A 25,341-nucleotide genomic window follows, 5' to 3' on the forward strand; every position below is an offset into this window, starting at 1 on the left:
CTCTGCAAAGACCTTTGTGAAGAGTTTGCTGTTGAGTAGAGCAGGTCGCTGGGGGGGGTGTAGGGCAGGGGGAGCAGCTTCTGTAGAGCTGTTCGGAGCTCGAGTTGGGCCTGGCGAACCGGTCCGGCAGGATGCCAGTCGGCGGGTACAGAGGGAAGACCCTCTGTACCCGAGCATTTGAAGAGTCAGCGGACAGTGCTGTAAAAGGGGATCAGATATCATTCCAGCTTTGTAGTGTCACTCTCGTTTTAATATGATGACCTCTTTGTGGAGAATCAACCAACTTTTTCTACCCCTTTACTTGCACTGAAATCATAGCACATTTGAAGACCCTCAAGTATTTTGCCTTGGCCAGGAAATTCAGTGGAACAGAAGACGAAAAAGCCAAAATCTCCTCATTCTTTAAGTGAAACCGTGTTTCAGACTAACCCTGATAGCCTCAGTCCTCATGTAGACAGGACCGTTTTTACAACTACAAATGTGGAATAGTTGGGGCGCTTGCATGAAATCTCAAGAAAAACAGATTGCAATGATGTGCAAAAGAGAATAAGGCGATGACAGCATGTCAGATGTTGGAATTTTCGAAATGTATAAACACAAGTGCGAAGCAGCCAGAATGTGGTTTGGCAGCAGACTGATGAAGTGAGATGAGTTGTCCCTGAAAATCACACTGGAGTGTAAAGTTTCCGCGAAACGTGTAAATATTTTTCAACACGAATCTTCGACACAAGTGTGAATCAACACTGGTGTGGACTTTTATACTGATCACAAGTGTACAACAATCTCTCCCCTCACGCAGTGTCCCTCTGAGGGCCGGCTATATTCGCACCGGTCATCTTCCAGTCCTATTGTTGGTGGTTTGATCCCCTCATTTCATCCTGTTGAAGTGTCTTTGGGCAACATGTTAAACCCCAAGTTGTAAATATAAGATATTGAAGTGGTAACGTGCCATAAGACTAAAGTTAATTTATAATCTCTCTTGAGTTTCTCCATTAGTTAGCGCTATATGTTGACATCCAGAACGGGAACGTCCTCAGTTCTAGTTGTGGTTGAGCAGCTCTCCCTGCGGCGTCCTTACCAGTCCACAAATATGCGATTTAGGCTCACTTTTAACTCCATATTGCCCGTAGGTGTGAGTGTTGGATGTCCAGAGTATCCTGCCTTCACTCTTCATCGGCTCCAGCTCCACACAACTAAAACTGCAAAGAAGAGGATTTAATAGGTCGCAATCAAAGTTTGCTTTAATTGCGATTACTTGTCTAAACATCCCTTCCAGCTTTTACCACACTTTACCGAACGGATCCCTTCCAACTCCACAATTTATCGGGTCGTTTCTTCTTTGGGGATCAGTTGTAGACCATGTTGACATTTTTGGTCTATTTTAATCTTGTTCTTTTTCCAGCAACTGCTCACTTGGTTTGTTTATTACATGAAGGCATCATCGCAGTACATAGATGGTAAACAGGATGATGTTATTCTTGCACATTGAAGTACGTCATAGCAGTTGTAACATCAGATTTATCGGATTGTGATATTGTGCAGTCTAACTTACTGTTGTACCCAAGTTCATGGAGTGCATGTCACACAGTGACATTATATATAAATACAATTTCTTGATCATCTCCCATTCCTCTGAGCACGTTGCATCAATCAAATGCCAGGAAAGCCTGTAAGCTCCAACATCTGATATGTTGTCCTTCTACAGATATCGGTCAAGTGTAGTTTTGGAACAATTTGCACATCATTGCATTCTCTTTGTATTTACATTTTAAAAAAGCGTCCCGATTGTTTTTGAGTTGGGGTAACGTAGATGTGTCTCAATTGTTTGTTTGCCATATATGTGAGTGCAAAGTTTAACCTGCCAAATTTGAATCTCCTCTTTTTTGTCCATCCACTGTTACTACAGGGTTATCTCCGGATTATGGCCAGAGTATTTTAGAAATATGTGCATCTTAATTCTTCTGCCATGAACACTAAATGAACACAGTAGGTTAGCCAGAAATAATTCTTAACTGGGATTTGAACCGAGGTTTCAAAACAATTGTACCAGATGGGGTGAACAAAATGAGTCTTTTTCTGACATTAAGTGGCTAAATACTAAGTGCCTCATTTTCCACGATGTATTAAAAATGCATCCTGGCTTTTGGGATCAGACGGAGATAGAGCTGGGATCTTCCAATTCAAGGTAACGTGGACTGATCAAAACTTGTTCCAATCTGGTGTCGAGGACGACGTGCAAAAAAGAGACTCTTTTTGTATTGAATTTTATGGTAGGTAGGTCTGAATTAGAGACCCAAAGTCAGCGATGTAGTGCATGCCAGGGTTGAAAAAAATAGTGTCTGTACTTTTGCTTACTGATGATTGGTTAGCATTTGCCTTTCTCTTTGAAATCTACTGCCAGACCGAAAACAGTCTCAGAATGGAGAAAAGTGCCATTTTTAGATGAATCAATAACAGAAAAAAACTGAATCCGTACACCTGCCTCTTCAAGCATGCAGTGTAAATGTCTCACGTCTGCCAGGTTTTCCCTCGGTGTCCACTCTTCTTAACTCTCTGTGGGCCGGGTGACTTGTTTGTGTTCACCGGTACAATAAAGAGTTGTGTTGTTGCTGCTGACTGTTGAATAAAAGTAGGGCTATGCAACAAGACGACACTTCATCCCCCCCCTGTAGCTTTAGCTTTCTGAAATCTCCAGGTTCAGGCTTTTAGCGTGACTGAGACCAAATTTTAAGTTGTGAAGACTTGTAAATGATCAAATGTATTATATACTGTACAGCTGACACACAATAAGGCACAACCTTGTCTGGAAGCTGATAGGCTGTATGTGAATGGCGGGGGCATTTTTGAGGCTAGCGAGTTTACTGCATGACGCCTACTCACGTAGAAACACCCAATATATGAAACTGTGTCCTTTGCAGACTTGGGCTGAGTTGTATTTTAAATTAAATTGAGTGGTTTTGAACCTTACAGGGATGAAAAGAAGAAAAAAAACAACAAAAAAAAACAATCCTTCCAACCAATAAACAGGTTTTTGTGTGAAAACGTGATGAGCTAACCAAGTTTTTTTGTGTGTGATTGTAGAGGTCTGTACAGGACTAGAAGAAAGTCTTTATCCAGTCATCTTCCCACCACGTCAGTGAGATAGTTTAGATCACTTTAAATCAAGTTTACTGGGGCATTTATGAATTGCAGGTGTAGTATTAACCGTGCATGGGCGTAGGTCCATTTTCTTTTTCACAATTTGGAGAAACAGGTACTTTTACTGCTACAGGCATTCAACCACGGAGCTGTCTTTATGATTTATCAATACAACCTGAATTACAATGTTCCAGCTTCCATTCTTTAAAGCTCTGTTATCCTCTATTGTGGTTTCATTTAATCCAACAACCTGCTTGTTCGATCAAGACCCGACCAGACTATTTATAGACATTTGCCTTGTGAGTCGTACATCAAGTCCTGATCAGACCAATAGATATTCAGTAACAGGATATGTACTTATGTCGTTGAATCTCTGGTTGAAGTTACTAATGATCTTCTCATGGCCTCAGACAAAGGACTGGTCTCTGTTCTGGTCCTGTTAGATCTCACAACATCCTGTCACAGCACTAGAGCATATCATCGGGCTTTAAAGGTACAGTACACCTCTGTTTTCAATCATATTTATCTGGTTCCACTCCCTTCATGTTAATAATGACAACTCACCCCAGACTAAAGTTAAACATGGGAGTTCCGCAGGGTTCTGTCTTAGCACCTTTCCTCCAGATGATAATAATGAACTTGTTCAACTAGAAGTTATATGTGGCCCATCGTCTGAGAGAAATATTATGTAGATATATTAACACGAGATGTTGTTGTTTTCACCTCCAGTACCACTGTGAGGAACCTGGGAGTTACTTTTGACCTGGACTTTTCCTTCAATGCCCACATTTAACAAATCTGCAGGACTGCCTTTTTTCACTTATAATCAGGAACATGTTGACTCAGAGTGACGTTGTGGGCTTGACTGTCCAATCCGCCTTTATTGGTTTGTGACGTCATTAAAACCACCAATCAGCTCATTGGTTTAATAAGTATAAACATTTCTTTAGAGTTTGGTGGCCTGATCCATTTCTGCTAAGCACACATAGCTCATATGGTTTTTTTTTAGGTGCCCAATATATTTAATTATAACTTCTATCACTATCTATCTGATCTTTAGCTTCTATACCAGTAAAGACTTTTGCATTTCCTAATATGGCTTCCTGCATCTCAGTAAAAGTAGCATGATGACTCCTGCCTCTTGCTGTGTCATTCTATTTTTTTATGCTGGTACCACTGCGAGTGTCAGTGCAGCTTCCTGTTCCTCCAAATCAAAGCCTGTCTACTGCAGGTTTTTTAAAGGATGAATAAATGCCTCATACATTTCAATTTCAAGTGATCCAAGTTGTACACTGAATTTCTCTACCTGTTAATGCAACCTTCCACAGATTAGATTTTCCATTTTTTTGTGCTGTGATTCACCACGAGTGACTAATATTCTGCCAGGATGACACAAAACATTGACCATACTCCGACTCTACCTCTTCTTATCATAACATTGCAGGATAAAGATTCTGATGATCTGTTTTATGTTTCCGACAGTCACCAAGCCTCAATATAAGACCGAACCAAAATGTTTTCAGCGCTGCTAAAATGAAAAATCTCTTGATACAGGCCATAAGAGATTGCAGATGTTTTAGTCCTCAATTTAATGTGTTGGTGTGACAGTAGCAGTCTTTTATTAAATGCTTTTAAAAACAGTCATTTTACAAAACTGCGGGAAACCGTAGATTCATTTAATGTCCAGCCCATGCTGACGTTCAGATTCAGCGATACTGAATGAATTGGTAGTGATAGTGCATGTGGGAATCATAAATCCAGTGATTGTGTGTGTGAAAACACATTAACTCGTGCTGTTTTATGGTTGATAATGTGTTTTTAATGGTTTTCCACACCAGTTGAAGTTCTGCAGACACTGAAAACACATTTTGCAGTTTATTTGACCCATTTTTACAGGACGTAAACATGAAAGATTTTAGAGAACACGAGCAAATGTTGTCCCTCGGGATAAAAACTTGGACGTGTCACATGTGATTGTTTACCAGGCAGACCTTTCATTCTTCAATGGACCATTGTAATTGTGTAGTGGCCCACTTTACCTTTATTAAAACCTTCAGATTTCATTGCACAAGTTTAATATCTTCTGGGAGTTTCACGAGTCTGATTGAAAGTGCAGACCTTCCAAATATGTTGTCCGGATTGTTTCCTCATTTTTTCCTTGTTCCATAAATGTGAAATCTTTTTGATGGCTCTAACAGGAGACGTGTGAGACTTTAAAGCAGTAAAGTCTAAGTGTCGGTGTGGGTCTGGTCTCTGTCACCGTAACAATAGATTGCCTGTCGTTGTAAGTTGCTGTATTGGAGCAGTAGACCTGAAATGTATTAAAGAAATATATAGAATCGACATGTTCAAACCTTTACAAGGTGCCACGGTTTGTTTTTGTTTGCTCTCTCACAGGTTTTGAATGGCTGCCCCCTTTCCACATGTCCCGGTTGCATGTTCTGAAAAGAAAATGTGCATGTAAAAAACAAAAAGACCCCCCCCCCCCAAAAAAAAAAAAGAACTGAGGAATTGTTCTGCTTCACTAAGGTCATGATTTGTATGATTTATGTACTGGTGGTATTTTCTATCTTCTATCAAAATACAACAACAAATGTATCAATTTCAGGTAAAAAGCAAGAAGAAAACAAGAAAAACCAAAAAAAAAAGCTTGAATTGTTTTGTTTTTTTCTCTCTCTCAGAACTGCCAAAGTGGAAACGAGCTGTTTCTGGAGCGGCTGAATCCTTCGCTGCCTGATCTGTTTCTTGACTGTGTCTCCCGCAGTCGTTTGGTTTTTGTATGAATATAAGTCCTTGAATAAAGAGGTATGATGATGAAATGGCAACATGCGGATATTTGAACGCTGTACTGAAGTGTCTCATTACTGAGGTTTGGAATTCATTACATTTCATTGAATCCGATGCTTGAACATCATCCGATGAAACATTCCTACATGTTGCTTTCTGCACATTTGTTTCTTTCAGCGAAACAGTTGCAGGTACGTTCACCCCCAACAACGTGAGGTACATCCTGGTTTGACCTCGTCTGCTTTCGTTCTAGAGTCAAGAGGCGCTGAAAACACAGCTCTGTGAAAACGGCTCCAAAGATGGAACGTTTTGAAAAAAACGTACATTTCACGCAGGCAAACCTGCATGCGCACCATGGCTGTAGTAAATAGCTCTTCTGCACATGCTCAGTCGATGGACAATAACAATGGCGTTTCCTCCAGAGTGTCATGACTCTCAGTCCATATTCTGCGGGGACTTGAAAGTTTTATTAGTTGACAATCACCGTATTGCAAAAAAAAAAAAAAGAACAGTACCCACTAGTGGCCAAACATGAAAGCAAACATTTTCAGCATTTCTGCCATTTCTGTTTTTAAATCGTTGTAGTGTAGTAGGACTCAAAACATCGGAAGTCCACGCCACACTATCAAAGCAGAGCCAAGACCCTGAACAGTCCAGATTCATGTGAAACGTTAAGCCAATCAAGTGAAAGCAGCAGTAGAAATGATTCATCATCCACAGCAACTTTATTTATAGAATGCCTCTTAAAAACAACATTTTACAAAGTGTTTTAATATTGGAGATGAAATTGACTACAAATCGACATTAATAGTAGGATGATCATAATGGTGAACAAAATAGTACCATCACCTAAAATATAGTCTTCAAAGGAAGATATTCAATCGGCCAGGCCAGAGCCGTTACCTGTGTTGTTTGTGTCGCTATGGAACGAGACTTATTGCTGCTTAATGATGTTTCATGAAGTCCAGATTCATCAGATATGGTTTTTAAATCTTCCATTGGATTTACTTTGTTTCTATGACACCTTACTGTGGTTGTCTTCTCCTGCGAGGTTGATCTGAGTTCAATAATGATCTTCTGCAGACCTGTGTTATAACCACTGGTTTGTCCTCCAGTACTCTTTTTACGCCAACGCCCTGGGAACTGGAACTCACTGATATTTTCCATCTTTACACTGTTCTCTGTAAACTGTACATATGGTTGTCAGTGAAAAAACCCCCAGTATATCCCAACATTTGTGAAACACTCGAACCAGCCATTTCTAAATCAACAACCATTGAACAGTCAAAGTCACTTAAATCATCCTGGATTCTCACTCTGATCCTCATCTTGACCTCCAGCAGCTCCTCTCTGCCCGGATAAATGCCTTGAAAAACATCAGGTTGTCTAATCAGATAGAAAGAAAGTGCACATGATGACAGCCAGTTATTGTTCCTGGCTTGTTTTTGTGTTTCTGGAACAAACCATGGAGCAATATTACCTAGAGACCATTTACATGGTCCACTTCAATGTGATTTAGTGGTAGAAATCAAAACCAGTTTTGACTAAATTAAATAATTTAAAAAGGGGTTTTCTTTTGAAATATAATGCAGTTAATATGTAGAGGGATTTATATGACCCACACCTTAGGAAAATGTTTTGTGTCCAATATAAAATAAAGCATTCACAGATGTTACTTCAGATGCCACACACATCTCGAGTGGGCCAGGTGGGTATGCTAGTGCCATAATAACCTTTAAGTTTAAAGTTTTAAAGGTTTTCGTTGTTGTGCTTGCAGCGTGTATGTAATGAAGACGTCTGTATTTTCACAAAATCAAACAATTCCAACAGACAATGACTACAAGTCAGCCAATTTTAATGAAACGTGCTGAAAGAAATACAGTGAAATGTCCCCAAATAAACTCCTATTGCTGTTGCATCTTTTTACCAACTCACACTGACAGCATGACTTTGAGGTTTGATATCTTTCATGGTCGCATCACTGACATCTCAGCTCAGGTCTCAGTGTCCGCTATATTCTTGAGAAATCTTTTTGAAAGACTCAATGTCTTCTTTGAAATTTTTACAAGTTGTTAAAACAAGCAGAATTTTCTACATTTATATCAAATACTCACGTCATGTAATGTATCACAATGCCTTAAATGAGTAACACTGCGTTCATGTTGTGGTTGAGAAAAGCCCCGGCTTTCAAGCGCAATCGCTGACTTTAATTTCACACGAGTGTGTGTGGTGACAGTTTGAGCCGCATCACATCACCACTGACTTGTTTTCTAACTCATTCTTTTCACACATGGACAGCAGATGATTTATAGTTTTAATCTAATGCAAGCAAACATTTTGACTGCTGCCTGCTTGTTTACCACGGCTGTGAAAAAATGTGAAAACTTTCAATACTGTTGTGGCTGAAGGTTGATTCTGTCTCTTCTCCTGAGTACACACCTTCTTCCTTTCTTTGCCTCACAACAATGGGCGACTGTGATATTTCAGGCCAGAGAAAACACACAACTTCTGCCTCGGGCCCTGTTTACACGACAACGTGTGGCAGCGGACGCAGGGACAACGATGTAGTTAATATGCCGGGCCGTTGGAGGGCGCTGTTGCTTGATTTTGTAATGAAGAGTACACTATAAACATGAAGAAAATGGAGAGTACCCGACATCCGCATGGACTCATGACGCATCGGATGTGATCGGGGGTGAACTCTCAACTATAAAACTACTGATATGGACGATCAAACTAGGATACTGACTGCAGGTCGCCATGTTTGTTTACAAGGGATGGAAGGGGAAGTAAGGGGGAGGCTATAGCCTCCAGCAGGAGGGATTAGCGGCTGTGAAAGAAACTTTCCACCTTGGGAGCCGGATTAAAAACTCTGCGGATACAGTGCATCGTGTAAACGAACCCCTCAAAAGTGAAGAAAGTTTTGCGGATCGACTCGTAATCGTTGTCGTGTAAACAGAGCCTAAGTCTAATTTGAATGATATGAACTCAGTTTCCATATCTTTCCATTTTCTGAACTGACATAAACGTAACGGCACAGAAGGGATGTAAAACTGGGTTTTCTTAAGCGAAAACCTTTGTAGGGTTTCGGGTGTTTACATGACAATGGTGTTCGGAGCCTCTGAAAATATAACGATTTGACAACGGTCCAACTCTGCCACTGATAAAACACATCCAGGCCATGGCTGTAGGAGATAGTTCTTCTTGCACATGCTTTTTTAACAAAATTATTCCTGAGGAGTAATGGACACAACACAACACTGAGCGGAGGCTTTGAGACTTGTATTAGTCAGCAGCGAATTCAAGCGTTTCTGCTTTCTTCTGCCTGTCCACCTGTTCACTCTCCTGCTGAGTCCTGGTCCAGTGTGAAGTCTCGCTGTGAGCAGAGGCTGCAGTGGAGGATCTTGATGTTTCATGAAGTTGGACACTGGGCTGAGGACAGAACGGGCGAAGGCTCTGCAGGAATTTAATTGGCCTGCATTAAAGGGGAAAGGGGCGGGGCCTGTGGTGGGGCTGCAGTGAGGAGGTGCAGCTGCAGGAGGAGAAAGGCTGTGGAGGAGGAGGAGGAGGAGGAGGAGGAGGAGGAGAGGTGAAGAAGATGACCAGTTTGTTTCAGTGAATCCATTCTTCACGAGGAAGCGCAGGGATCAGAACATCTTAAGATGTTTCTGGGTTAGATTCCTCTTCTCTGCAACCTTCTTCTTTGCACGTGCTGCACAGAGGCAGGGAAATGTTGCTGTGCCTGGTGAAATGTTCACTGTGCCTCGTGTGGCTGTTGGCGGCACGCGCCGTCTCACCTGAGGACTCGGCGGAGGGTTTCGGAGGAGAGTCCGGCTCCGGGATGCTGCGCGCAGGTAAGAGCCGTGCGTCATGACGCACTGCCGAAGAGCCGCTTTACAAGGATGACAAGTCCCACATCCACTTTATGTCTGTGGTCATAAACATGACAGCAGGTTAACGGCCTGTGTGACTTTCTTTTACTACCGAGGTGGGGAAAAATGCATGGAAATACGATAAGACTTTTATAAAGGCTTTGCTTGTGTGACTTTTTTTACATTTTATTTTGCATTTGACTTCATAAAAGAGAATAGTGAGGGTCTTTTTCACATTTGAGCTCTGAAAACTGGTTGTAATTTAGAGATTTGGACTAAAATAACTTATAAGTTTATTTCATGACTATTCACTTCAATTAATATGAAAATAATTAACACATGTCGCCATAACAAGAGTTCAGCTCTTATAGACTAGAAAATAAAATAAATACTCTATTAAGCTCAGAGGGAAACGCTTTCACATTTCAAAACTGTTTTGGTATTATTTATTTCTTTATTTTTGCTTTTTTTTTTTTGTCACTGCCTGGTCCAAAAGACCTAAACATTCTCTGTGTGTGTTGTTTCATTGTGAGGTGAATAAGGTAGACTTAGGTCCTCAGTCCAGGTCCTGGTGAGCCCTTGTACTGCTTGTTTTAGTCCTCGCCCTGCTGTGGTGCTCGCTGATAACATGATCATTCTATTCAAGTGGGTTGAAGCAGTGAGCGAGTTAAACTGTGCAGGACAGCAGCTCTCCAGGACCACGGTTTGGGACACCTGACCTACAAATTTGCTTCACTGGTTGACTTTGTGTGGTAACTGGCCTCCTCATGAGAACAAGCTGTCGGGAAAGTCTAACAATCAAAGACAGGGTGTCAAACATTGGACCTGTGGGTCAAAACTGTCCCACGAGTGACTCCAATCCAGTTTAAACCGTCAAGCAAATGGAAGAAATCGCTAATGAAAACATAATTTTTTTTGCTTTTTCTGAACAAATTTCTTGAGAGTAGCACCACAACACACACTGAGACCTGAGCTGAGGTATTGGGGATGATTGTTCGTAAACCAGAATTAGCCTCAAAGCCATGCTGTCAGGGTGAGTTTCTAAAATCATACATAATGCAACAACTATTGGAGGAGTACTTTGGACATTTCACTGTATTTTACACTTCGCTGTGTTGAGATTGTAGTCTGTAGTAATAGTTTTTTTTTTTTTTTTTTTATAGAAATTTTCATCGCCTATACTCTGCACCACAACAATGAAAAAAAAGTTTAGATTTAAACATTGTAATGCCACTATGTTATCAGCCCGGTAAGCTCAAGATCAAACTGGGCTGAATGTGGAATATTAACTGTCAGTGATATTTTACAAGCGGTCTGTGGCTGGGGTGGTGGGGGGGTCAATGGGTGAATGTGATCAATGGCATAAAGCAGTTGAAAAGCTCTCTTTAAGTCAAATCCATTTACCCATAATCGAAGTTCGGCATACATCACTTATGTATAAAGTTTGAATACGATAAACCTACAAGAACTGAATGCAACAGTGCGGCGTAAGGTAATGACTATACGCCGTATGGCCGTAAAAAAGCTCAGAACAGTGATGGGATCAGAGTTACCCTGGGGAGAACAAAAAGCAAAGGAAGGAAAAGCACTGCGTTAAGAGGTGGGTTGTGAAAACGAGTGTGTGTGTGTGTGTGTGTGCACTTGTTTTACTGACACTGTGGGGTCTGCAACCTGAGAGCTGTTCAGTCCCATCAGCCTCGTGGCCAAAACGCAACGGCAGGGAATCCAATATGTTGTGAATTGGGCCCCAGAAGTTATGCTACAACAATCTTGTGTGTGTTGGTTTGCTCACCTTGGGGGGTCTAAGTTACCTTGTAGGGACCGAAATGGTAAACAACACCATATGTCTGATGTCTTCAGGAGTTAGATGTGGTTGTAGGCCAAAAGTCACTGCTCAGTGAAGGTTGGGGGTCAGGGTTAAGTTGAAGTGTAATGGTGAGGTGAAGCTACGGGGCTGGAGAATACCTTGTGTCAATAGGTGGAACACATAAATCCTGTTCTGCAGACTTTTTTTATGGATTGAAAGAACGGAGGTGGAGGTTTGCTTACATGGCACAGTTTTTACAGTTTGATCATTTCATCTGCTGCGGGCGAATTTATGTTTGAATTGAATTGAGTAGAGTCTGAAACTGGTTCTGAAGGTTTGCTCCTCTTAAAAGGGTGATTTTCTTTTCTACTGTCTCTGCTTAATCATGTGGATTTGTTGGGTTTTTCTATGTAAAAGGGTCTTGAGATGACGGTTGTATTGTGCGCCATTGAAATAAAATTGAATCCCAAAGTTATCAATACGAAAACTCAGTGCACCAACAGTATAAACCGATTTCGTCCTGAAACCCTGGAATTGTCAATCACACCCTCCAACGTTTCAACGCCACCCATTTGTGAATGTTTTCTTCATCAACCTCTGAAAACTTCGTCCAAATTCATGTGCTCATGCAGCTAATAACACGGCCACTTCACGCTTTGAGGCTCCTTCAAACGCAGGAGGATGGCAACGCGCTGGCCTGACGTCAGGTGTTCACTTTGGATCCAGATGAAAAACTTCCAGTTCTCGTCAGCTGCTGCTCCAGTCAGTGAATCAGCTCACCGCCCCGGTGAGGAGGAGGAGGAGGAGGAGGAAGAAGAAGAAGAAGGACGACACTCTGACCATAATGAAACAATAAGGCTGGAGCTATTTTCACTACAGGCCAATTACTTTTAACAGGAGTTTGTTATTACTTCAACAGCTCCTCAAAGAAAAATCAAGAACTTTTAAGACATGTCTGTCTCTTTAATTAAAACCTAACCCGAAGCCTTTATTGAACATCAACAAGTCTCGTCGTAAATTCAAAGCGTTAAATGAAAAAGTCCAACTCTCTTCTTCATACATTGCTCACACTGATATTCCTCATTTCTTTACTTTCCAATTCAGCATTAACTTTGAGTTATTTCCACCTTTTCATTAAGACTGCCCTCACCATAGTTGATCAATCCTTAAATCCATCAGATTAAAATGTTTTATCGCTTTATTACAGAGCAGACTGCAGAGGAACCAGCCCAGCCTGATCCCCAGATCCATTTTACACGACCCAGTAGAGACGCCTGGACTTGTCAGATACATCATGCTGAGAAAATGTCTTCAGTTTGCGTATAACACATGTGGAAGCTAAAAGTCATGTGTAGTTATTAAATCACATGGAATGCTTTCATTGTGGCGAGCAGACTTAAGCTAATCAAAACATTGTTCTCCCCGTGCTGCCATGTCGTCTCATCACTGCTTTCCTTGTCTGGCTCTGGCTTTGCTTTATCAGTACTGTTGACACAGTGACACGCCAAGCTTTTTAATGGAACCCAAAACCAGTGGAGGTCGGTCTCACGTTGGACCTTTGCCAGGAGCTATTGAGTGTTTTGAGTGGCTTCCACAACATTACGCGTTGTGTACTCTAATGCATGGATTTGATCACATTTCCTCCACGCCATCACGGAGAAACCCAAACAGAGGAGTCTGAGAGGGAGCCAGCTGAGAGTTTAGATTAGACCGACGGGGGCTGGCAGGCTGTTGATTGAGCCCTGCCTATTTTTGCACTTCGAGTTGATGGCATTACGTTACGTAACATTGCCGTGGTAGTCTTCCCCGATACAATCAGTGAGCGTGGACGGAGCTGCTCATCTCTGCAGCAATCACTACAATTCTTGGCGCAGTATTCTCTTCCCATGCACCCGCTGAAGAGATGCTCATATTCTGGAGCCAACTCGCCTTCAGGTGATTTCTCACAAATAACAAAAATATACAACCCGCTCAGCCTTCAGGAGTGACATGTAAAAGGGAAAGACCCCTTTCAAAGCTGTTTGTGATTATGTTACTCCTCATGTGTTTACTATTTTACTGTCAGGTTTCCTTTGTTAAACAAAGACCTGCTCCAGATGTAACCTCATTCAGAAATGTGTGGTTTCTGCTGATACTGCAAATCAAAGGAAGGGGGAACAAAGTTGGTCTGTTGCTCCTTGCGCTTACTGTCGCAAGAAGTACAAACCTGTTGAGGAAAGCTTGCCGGACGGCTGTCATGATGTGACGGATCAACTGAAGCCTCCTCATCAATATGGCGACTTGGGAGTCATGACACTCTGGAGGAAATGTTGTTATTGTCCATCTACTCACACGTATGGAGAAGAAGTAGTTACTACGCCATGGTGTGCATGACCAGTAGCAGCGTTTCAGTTGTGTTTCCCCCCCGTTTCCATGGAGTTGAAGCGATTTTAAATCAGCTTTGTTTTCAGTGACTCCATGCACAGACACCCAAAACACAATGAAAGTTAAAGCAGTGGTCAAGTGGCTGTCATACTTGGACAAACAGGCATCCTCACGGTCGGATCCTGTTGTATGCGACATTCCACAAACCAACTAAAAATGGGCCACTTTCCATATTATGCATAGTTTGGACATTTCCATCTGTCGGTCTTTCCCAGGTGAGATCTATTCACATGTCATGAATCATGCAAAAGCAGATAGGGACAGTTATATGAGGATTCTCATTTAAGTTTACCAGAAAAGTTTGCACTGGAACTTCTATCCCATAAATATTTTGCAGTCAATCCAATGAAACAGCCGATGACCTCATCTCGTAGCCTTTGCCAGCAGTGAATTTAGATGTGATCAAAGTTTCTTTTCAGTGCATCTTTAGGCACCCGTGGCCAAAATCCAAGAGCTGCTCAACAAGGTCAGAATATGGAGGTTGTCCCCATATATCCACTTTTGAACATGTGATCCAGTCACCCCCTGGTTTCCTGCCAGGTCCTGATTACCATGGACAGACATCAAGTGTTTTTTGTCTTGGTTTTGGCAGCTTGACAATGTTTTCATAGGATCCCTTGATTGGTCTATTGATTGGTTGGGTGAACACGATTAGGTGGAATAGAAGGAGGAGCCGTATGAGGAGCCACACCAGTAAGTCGATTCACTGCACAGAGTCGGAAGTTTCACCAGAGGTCTCCAACCTCGGTCCTCGAGAGCCCCTGTCCTAGCATGTTTTAGTCTCTCCCTGCTTCAGCAGACCTGAATCTATTGATGATGTCATCAGCAAGGTGGAGTCATTTCAGTAACAGTAAAGCAGACGAGGCTTCATGGATCAGACATTACTTGATTTGAAGTCACTGATAAGCCTCCTCACTGAAAACTAATAGGTGTACAATAGATTCACTTTGGATTAAATCAATCCTCTGATATTATTATGATAATCCACACTGTGTAAAACAGAACAGACCAGAGACTCTACTAAATATCTTCCACTGTGGTCTGTTGTGCAATCCTCGCTCACCTTGGTTCCTGAGCCCTTTATGACGTCCATAAATCACCTGTACAGTACATGAAACATTCCTTTCACTTGGACTTGATGAATTGTGTTCATTCTCACGGCGACGGTGAAAGAGAAATTCCTCCGTCGCTGATTTATCTGTTCTACAAAGGTGTCTTTGTCAAAGCAGCTCAGATGAGACTTTGAAGCTGGGCGGACGAGTGTGCGCGCCTAAAAGCCAGGCGGTGGATAGATAACCATGCTGCCGGCCTTTAATCCCATCTGACATGAATCTGTGAAGGAGCTGCAGACTTGATCCGCCATGTGTTTCAAGAATTGAAGATTAGATTGGAGGTAAGGGATTATAAATTGGTCGTTATCCAAAGATTTGATGAAATTTGAACAGATTATGAAGCAAACTTGATAACATTTGTGACGTTTGTACACTAATTTTCACTAATTAGACGCTTGATTTCTCCTGCTCTTTATACAGTGAAATGTAAATCATCACACAATTTGCCTAATTTGTAAGTCTTTATTTCCATTTGACTTTGCTTTTGCTGCTACAGATAACTTTTCTATGGAAAGATGTCAACATTAATTCAATGATTTACATTCTACTTGGTGCTCATAGCTTCAGTTTCAGCCATTTAGCTCTTTCAGCATTGCTTTATAGTGTTGGTTTATGTCCTGTTTTGGGGCCCGCTCCCCCGAGGAGGGACTGCTCGCTCCCCGTGTAAGGAAAATGGAAAACCACAGTGAGTTGAAGCCACCAAACATGAAACTTGAGAATGAAATCAACACATGAGTTTTATTACAAAGCAATCTACCAAAAAACACTTACAGAAATATTTCTGGGTTCTCAGAGCCTTTCACCACGGATGGATCTTGCTTCTCAGAACCAAAAAACAGGGCCAAAGCGAATACAGAGGAAAAGAATGAAGATGAGCCCCGGCTCAGCCTTACTGCCTCCTTTTTCTATCTCCTCCAAGGTCTCCCTCCTCCTCGCTGTCCCCGCCCGTGCTTTTCCAGTCACGGGACATCAAAATAGAGGAACTGCGAGTAAGCTGGTTTGCACCTGTTCTTATCAATTTTAACAGGCCCCAGCCAAGACAACTACAGCCCAAAATCAAAACAAGTTTAACATTTATTTCTCTCCACATATCGCATGTACTGGTGAACCATCATGGGCAGTAAAACAAAGGCCACATTTACACAACAGCGTTTTCAAGGGAAAGCACAAATCCAACTCGAATCCACTGATGCTCCGACAAGGTCTCCGTCGAAACAGTGGAAACCACATACGCCCCATGACTGCAGTAAATAGTTCTTCTGCACATGTGCAGTAGATGGACAATAAGAACAATGTTTGTCTCCAGAGTGTCATGCCTCCCCGTTCATATTCTCCAGTGGTCTATACTACGACCTGTGATAAACATATTCAGGATCTCTCTCTGTTCCCTGGTTAACAGATAAGCGTTAACACAAAACGGGTTAACAACTTAGTAATTTAACCGAGAGTTTTTCCTTCAGGATCAGTGCGCGTTCACACGAAAGGGGCGCGGTTTGCAGTGTTGGACCAATCGCACACATGGAGAAACCCTGCAGTGTATTGAGGGAGCAGTTATGCTCTGAAAACATGAAGAATCAAAACACATCCACCATGCTAAAAGCAACACGGTTGCCGCAGCCAGAAAATTCCCAACTTATTTTGTGAGATAATGCAATATTAATTCATTGGACAATATAAGGTACGGCACTGTGATCACTCAGTTTCACTTTATTACAGCAGAAACGTTTCAGGCAGAACTTCCCCAGTGCTCTTCTCTTAGTTTATATTTTGAGTTGTTTTGAGGCTCAGATTTCTCCATGTGAGCGCATTTTGTGTTGGAATATTATTTCCTCACCGTGACGGCACGAGTAGATGGCCACTCCATAATTAAATGTTTCTGCAGTTCTGTCAGGCGTGACCATTATTATGAACCTAGTCATTACAAATGCAACCCTCGTGGAGCGAAACAGACTTGGAGCAAGTCGAGAACAAGAACAAACATCCTTCAAAGCCTCAGTGACAAGGCTTTATTTTACTCTGTCAAAAAGATTGTTCCATAAACTCTGTCTCCTCTCTTCACCGCTCCGTTCTGCTCTGAACCTGCACACCAATGAGGATTATCTAAGGATGGGCAGGTCATTTTCCAAGGGATCTGATTGGTTTGGAGGCGGGGCTTTTACACTCACTGCGATCTTATCCAGAACATAACCGACTTGGGAGCAGGTTAGACATTTAGAGTAAGTTACCATGGTGATTGATCCTGGTGAACGAGCGTTGAAGTAAGGAAAACCCAGTGTTAATCCTTGAAGTTACCTCAATAAGAGAAAATCCCGAGTCATAGCATGCCCCTGAGACTTAGTGGTTTTATAGTTGAGTCACCTGGAATAACAATCCAACGTCATCTTCTGTGCATACGAATGTCTGTGTACCATTGTTAAGGTTCATATCGTATTGTTCTCTGTGCACATGTGCATGTGGTTCCATTACAAAAATAAGTAACAGTACCAAGTCGTGGTCTTACCGGAAAATTACCTTGTTTTCAGCATTTCTGTAGAAACAGACATTGTTTTCAAAACATTGCATGCAAACACATTTTTCTGGAATAAATATGCCCAAATGCAGCTTCCTATTCTCCTCTGAGACTTTTCTATGTTTGGATTCTTTCATTTTCTTCTCACCTTCAGCTGTGGTCAAAACCACTCCATTGATTGCCTGAAGTGAAAGGCAGCAGTTGGATGAATTCCTGTTATGTGACACAGTTTAATTGAAAAGCCATTGACTATTCTTTCATGAAACTGTCACATTTGTCACCTTAAACTGCAACATAATGCATCCTCTGAAAGATCATCTGCCCTGCAAAAAATCAGGCCCTGTTTCCTCAACGTTACAAGTGAAAATTGATCGTTTTTGAAATTTTGCATTTCAGAAAGGTATTGCATCAATGCTTTGAAAACAATATCCATTTCAGTGGCTTTTAGCGTCATTTTCATATAAAGAGATACTCAAAACACTACAAGTCTTCACAGTGGCCGGCTGTGGACTGTTGTCACATAAAGTGACGTTTTTTGGTTTTTTTTTTAATTTACGAGAGCAACTTGTTTCCAAGATACAGTTTCTTATGCTTTCTTTGGGTGAAAACATGCTCGGCTTCAAAGGGGCTTGAATTCAGGCATGTGTGTGTCATTTCCAATCCTTGTATTCATCCATCCTTCTATCTATCTATCTCTCCTAGCCATCTCCCATATGCCTGGAATAGCCTGTATTAACCTCTGACCCTGTGAGATCGGCATCTCCAGAGCAGTTTGCAGCACAGCTGCTGGGAACAAACGCCTTTGAGACTTTTAGGAGGTGTTGCTGACTGTGTCTCCGCACTTCTCACGATGAGCCGTTCGCTCACATAACGGCCAGCAAACCTCTAACATGCCCATTTCAAAAGTGATAATTGCTGACTTGCTGTCTTGACCTTCTGGGAAACTGAGCAGCCTTCATGTGAATCTTCAGTAAACGTTTTCGTAATCTGGAATGCTTCTTCTGAAAGACAGAAAAAAAATGTTTTCAGTCATGTTCACCATAGATGACGTGAATGTGGTTTAGATTACGTCGTTTCCAAATGTTTTCTGCGCTGTGAGGACTTGATCCTGAGGTTATCTTTATTGCTGGCCAACAACAGATTCTTGCTGGATACTCTTCCATGAAATTAAAGTGAAATCTTACTAAGACTGTAATGATTAGTCCAATAGTTTGTTGGCTTAAGATACATCACAAGAAATTCATTGCAGACATCAGAGCTTTTCTTTCAACTTCTGCTCAGAATCAATAAGTAACTCATTCGTGCTTTCTAAAGGTAAAGCCTTTGTGATTTTGTCTTGCTTAATCCTATGAATGATATTCAATATTTCTAAATCCACATCTGGATTGATTCTATGATTCACTCTATTATTGGGTCTTTATGGCTAAACACTATTGTGTAGTGAACATTGCAGCTGATGCAAGGTGCTGCATGTGAGATGTCAAAGACGCCTTCAAATAGATTTCCTGAGCGATATTTGATCTCATGCATGTACATATTTTTTGGGTTTTTTTCTCCTAAGTAGATACTGATATTGGTATCGGTATCAGTGCATCCCTAAAATCAAGAATTTCTCTTGCATTCACAATGTTTTAGCACAAAGATATCAGACAAAAACTAAAAAAGTATTTTATATGTGTACGGTCTTTAGTTTGATTCATATTATCTGAGTGTACATGTAGGGTAATATACTGAGAATATGAGAACACTGTTTCTGGTTATAGATGGATTCAGTTGGACACCAGCAGTAGGATTTACCTGCAGTGTTAAAGGTTAAAGGTTAGTTTTTGCATCATAAGCTCTGCTCTGGTTCTTTTGAATTGGCAGAAAATTCTGGGCAAATATTTAACATCCATCCATTCTCATAACATCCATTCTCATTGTTGTATTTCTTCTGCATCTTCTGAAGCATTTTCCCTGATATAAATCTTTAGATATCAGCATGACGTAAAGACACAATTCATTTCCAAAGCCTAAGGCCAGTTTACACAACATTTCAAGCAAAAATTTCTTTTCAAGAAAGGTTTACGTTTACACGTTTTGAAAATGATGTTCATTTACATAGAAGCACCGAACATGATGTCGTCATCATGCGAAGCCACAAGTTGGCACTGTTGTTTGTTTTTGTATTGAAACCACACACACATGCTCGAAAAAGGAACAAAATGCTATAAACATTGACATTGTGAGAACACGTACACATGGATTTGAATGTGCAGTGATTGGGTGTAACCCTTCAGTTTTTGTGATTATAGTGTTTACATTTGAATTGATTTACAAAAATGCCGCCATTATCAAGAGACACTGTTTCAGAGAAGAGCTTGATGTCTCAAACATGTGAATTATACTAACAGTGTTTCAAACGCCACGTTACTTTTCATTATGATGAATAAGATATGCATAGTTTTCATGGGATTTCATTTGTCTTCTGACACCCACGACTCTGTGATCTTGCCATTCATAATCACTTAAGCGCCCTGTGCAGCAGTTATGTCACATCTTGAAGCCCTTGAGTGAGACCGGATCAAAAGCGCAGCACCAACCACGTCGCTGAGATTCTCACGTGCGCCGAGCAGGTTGAGCCCCATGATGTCACTTCCAATATAATGCCAGATCCATAACCGCACATCTGCATCTAATGAAACCTGATCCGAGGCCCCAGTGCCCGGCGAGCCCCGATCTGGAGCCCATTAGCCAGCCTGTGACCAGGCGCTGTGGCACAGTGCACAGTACCGGGCCGTCGGCGTGGTTCTAGGAGCAGAGCAGGTCACAGCTTGTGGTTTGGTTTGTGTGAACAAATGGGCATGTGGGGGGGGGGGGGTCGTCAAACCACATGTTGGACCAGAGTCTCAACTCCCCGACCGTAATCTCGTCCCCGGCCCAACTGGAACCAGATGGCAGATGGAGCGGCTGATAGCTCTCAGACCGGAGTTCCTCAGATGTTTGGGGCCAGACATAAATAAAAGAAAAAAGCTTTTCATTCTTTATTTTGTAACATTTACAACCTGAGCTCCGTGACGACTTTGTAGTGTTGTCTCTCGGTGTGTCTGCCATCAGTCAGCCTGCAGGCCATCGCAGCCTGCAGCACAGCTCTGAGGAAGAGGATGTTTCACCATCTGGATGTTTGTTCCCCTTCTCCTCTGGTTGTGGTTCTGCTTTGACTGAATGTCGTCTCTCCGTTTCGCACGCATCTTCACAGCTTGCAAATGTTCAGCACCTGCTCTGTGGTGGAGTTTAAACTACTAATGATGACATTGCCCAGGTATGATCTGTTTAGGCTGCCAGTGGGAATGTTTTTGTTTTTCTGGTGCAGCAATTTACATTCTTACTTGTTTAATCAGGGACTCTGTGGCATGATTGGGTGAAAAGGAAGGACTGCGGTTAGGGCTGCACCGATCCAGGTTTTTCCACTTCCTATCCGATCCCGATACCCGGATTTGAATATCTGCCGATACCGATATTATTCCGATACCAGAGCTCTGTTTGCGTTAATATTATTATTATCATTGTTGATTTTATATGAGTCTGTAATAAACTCCTCTACACTAAAGTATGAAATGTAGGAATGTATGCATGTATTCTTGCAAAAGAAGTATAAGGTGAGAAAAGGAAGCAGTACAAATTGTTTTTGTTCCATTAGGGCAATGTGGGGGTCTGAGTGACGTCATCATCTCATAATAAACTTGTTATATCTTTAAAACCACAAGTATTTTGGCCATTTCAGTGTTGCTTGAAATTTGCCAGGAAAACCTGTCCGTTGTCCTCATCAGGCTGGTTGTCCCATCATTACGGCATGTTAAGAGTTAAATATGTCTGCACAGCGATTTGTCAACTCTTATTGGCTCCATTTCTCACAGGTTCTACTGTAGTTGTGCTGTACTGTGCTTTCCACTCAACATTTGCGCTTGACTTTTGTGCTTAAAACTCTAAAATAGTAAAGACCACATTCACTACTTAAGAGTAAATGATGCAGAGCTTCTTTTCTGTTGCTTTCCAGAAACCGTAGGAATATGCTAATGTCTGAGTTATCTTTCCAAGGCAAATGATCAATGTAGTGATTTATGATTCATTTTGAAAGAAATATCCAGGCAGGATTGCACAAAGTTCAGCTTCTTGTTTTAGGTTATGAGCTGCAATGTTGCTGTTTCACTTATTCTCTCTGCTTTTGTACCGTCATATGTAGTGAACCCCAGTTAACTGACACAGGTGGATCATTATATTGCAATATTGAAAATGTAGAAAACAATGCAGTTTCATAAGAGCTGGTTGAGACTAAAGCAAAAATGAAAACTGATCATGGCATCAGCTGACAGAAAGCAAGATTTTGTCGCAGGTCAGTTGTGTGGAGATAGTATGGCTTCACTGATGTAGACAAATAGCGACATGGGAAAGGATTACGGCTGCGGTGTCGCTAAAGAATCGTTCCCTTTATGCACGGTAGAAAAAACTGGATTTGATTACAGATAAACCTGTGTCTCACAAAAAAACTTGTAAGTGCAATGCTACGAATGTAATTAGTGACTGAAACAAACTGGACCAGAATTTGGCTTCATGTTGGGTTAAAGTTAATGTTTCACACTTTAGTTTTTAATTTTTCTGGAAAAAAGATACAAAAACCTTATTATAATAAGGAATTTTACTTTCTTTTCTTTTGTTTCACCACTCCCCAAAAAATGTAAATCAAAAATTGAGTTTTCAATGAAAAAAACAAAACATTAGCATTTTGATTTCAGCCAAAACTATGCAGCCATAGTTGAGACCAAACATATCGATTGAGCTTTTACTCACACCCGCTTAAAAACATGTTCACTTTGCTCTTTGGTAGATGTGTTTTTAAGGCTGATTCCTGAAATCACACTGCTCTTGTCTTGCCGAGGTGAAAAGTCTGTCTTCCTGCGGTCACGCTACAATGATTTGGAACAAGGTGCTCAGTTTCAGCACTTGGCCCGAGTTCGGTTCATCCAACCTAAAGCTGGTTGTGGACGGTCGTCTCGTAACTAAATCCTGACTTTATTAGGCGTCTATCTGCCCCGCGGGACCAGTGTAAACTATCATATTATTGTAATTCATCATTAAAAAAGCGTCACGGTGGAGCCAGGAGGCGGCTTTTAACTGCTGCAGCTGTGACATGTGCAAGTGCCTTCATACGCTTGTGTTCCACAAAACAGATGCCAGGTGATGCAATGTTGTCTCATACCAGCAAACATGAACACACACACACACACACACACACACACACACACACACACACACACACACACACACACACACACACACACACACACACACACACACACACACACACACACACACACACACACCAAGTCACCAAGGCCCTGTTCACACAACAATGTTGTCAACAACGGTATTCGGAGCTACTAAAAATGAAAACCGCTCATAAGATGGAACTTTTTGAAAACCCTTCAACGCCATCTCCATGGAAACAGGATAAAACGGAACTCTTCAAAAACATTCTGACTCTGTGTCAACTCGGTAAAACGAAGCATTTCTGAAACGCAGCTACTGAGACTCCGCACCACGGCCAACATAATAATTGTTCTCCACATGCAAAGTAGAAGGACCATAAGAAACGTTTGCCTCCAGAGTTTCATGACTCCCAGTTCACATTCTCATGGGACTCTGTATTTTTATAGTTGACAGTCACTGTAACTTGGTCATCTCTCCATATGAATATCTGTGTTTTCCCATCATTGATGTTAAAAGTGTTTTGTTTTCTGCTTGCATGTGTGTGGTTTCATGACAAAAACAAACCCACTCGTGGCTCAACATGTTCCTGGTGTTTCCTTGTAAACAGACAGATTTCAAAACGTTGCCGTGTAAATGGAAAACATTCCGGACCAAAAACTCTGCATCCATTTTCACTTGAAATAGTGTTGTGTAAACAGGGCTTTACACTGGCTTTGACTCTTATCTGTACCCCAAGTGAGCTCTTTACAAGTCCTCTCTTTTATAAATGAGGCAGATCGTTTTAAAGGTTGTGCACTGTACATAACACCATCAATAATGTGTCACAGCTGTTGAAAGTGTTTCAGCTTCTTCAGCAACGTAACAATACCTAACTTACATTAAGAAGCTGCATATTCACAGCATAGGAGTTGCAATCAATATACGGTATCACCACAGAATCCAAGTTGACATCATTTTCTTAGAAGTTGAATGTCTGTTCCAACTTGTTCCATCTGTTCTGTTAAAAGATGCACTGATTCAATTGCTCTTCAATCCAGAGTCTTCGAGATAAAATGGAATTATTCAGACCAGAGCCTGACTCTTTGAACGAGATCCAGACGACGTGACGACTCATTAAACTCACCGCATTCTGTACATTCTTTACGCGGGACTGTTTAAATGGAGAGGGACGTGAACACAAAATGTGCAGCGCCACATCGTTCCACTACACAGCTAAAGGGTTCAAAACACTTAGTTGACTGTAATCAGGGAGGCTGTGAATACATTGTTTGTGCTTCCAGCAGAATAACACGTGATCAGCTCATAGCGTAATGGTTATATTTCATCAAGAAAAATAAACACCCGTGACAACTTTCTTGTTTTTCATTTGGTTTTCTGTAAAAACAACGATCTGTTAAGGGACATTTTGGAGTGTATGAATGGCATGTTGAACACTGCCGGGACAGAACGAGCACCATGTTTATTTTAGCAGGCAGCGCACCTTGCTCATGTCACTCAGGGTCAAGAAAACCCACATGGTTATGAAACAGTGCGTCTGTGTGCAGTGGTTTGCCCTGGCGGTCAAAGATTTTACATGTATGAATATGTGTGTGTTTATGTGTGTGCACATTGTGCCTCGGATAAATTTAGCTGTTCTTTTTCTCTAAAAATACACCAATTTCTCACAAATATGCCACTGTAGGAGCCAAATTGTGCATAATCACATCATAAAGACTCATGTTTCAATTCATATTATGGTTTAAAAGCATATTATGAATCATGTTTAGAAATTATGAGCTAGAAACCATAATAAAAAAAGGCTTTGATGAAAGTTCTCATAAAAAAAAAGGATTTAAAATTTGAAACTTTATTGTTCGAGGTTTGCATCATCATTTTTTCTATTAGTGTTTATTTGTTTTTTCGCAGGAATAATTTCAGCCTCAATAATTAATAATGTATTCACAATGAAATGGGAGAAACGCACAAAAATGATGTAGTTTTTGTGTTGGGCCACAAGTTGGCACTGTTGTTTGTTTTCGTATTGAAACCACACACGCATGCTTGCAGCAAACAATACGCTATAAACGTTACCATTGGAAGAACAGGGACATTTGTATTGACAAATGACAGAAGTTGTAGCCCAAGTGTTTTTCAAAAACTTCTGTTATCAGTGGCTCTGCGCACCGTTGTTGTGTCAACAGCAGAAAAACACAACAGTTTTGCATTTTCACTTCTCTTTGAGCCCTGCAGTGACCTTTCTCATTCATGTTGGCAATTTCAATCAAAAAACACTCACATTTACTGAAGTCTGTTTTAAAACAAAACACATCCCTGAATGAATCTCTAATGAAATAACTTGAGTTAATTGTATTGGTGGTTGTTGCATTTACTCGATATAAATCTCATAACAAATTATGTATTCGTACAACCCAGCCTTTCCTTTGAGAATACTGTATTCCCATAGCA

At 41.3% G+C, this 25,341-nt stretch overlaps 1 protein-coding gene across 1 annotated transcript in view; it reads left to right on the forward strand.

Annotated features, from left to right (window-relative positions):
- Positions 1-9,655: 9,655 nt before the first annotated feature.
- The window catches only part of LOC308140472 (uncharacterized protein), a gene marked incomplete at both ends in the record, with an annotated part of 120,854 nt that continues 105,168 nt past the window's right edge, over positions 9,656-25,341 (forward strand). Inside the window, one exon of the mRNA XM_080510287.1 lies at positions 9,656-9,779. Within this exon, the coding sequence (XP_080366413.1) occupies positions 9,656-9,779 (124 nt within the window). The remainder of the gene's footprint in view (positions 9,780-25,341) is intronic.

This window comes from Blennius ocellaris (assembly GCF_963422515.1).
Source record: "Blennius ocellaris genome assembly, chromosome: 15".
In the NCBI taxonomy this organism is placed as follows: Eukaryota; Metazoa; Chordata; class Actinopteri; order Blenniiformes; family Blenniidae; genus Blennius; species Blennius ocellaris.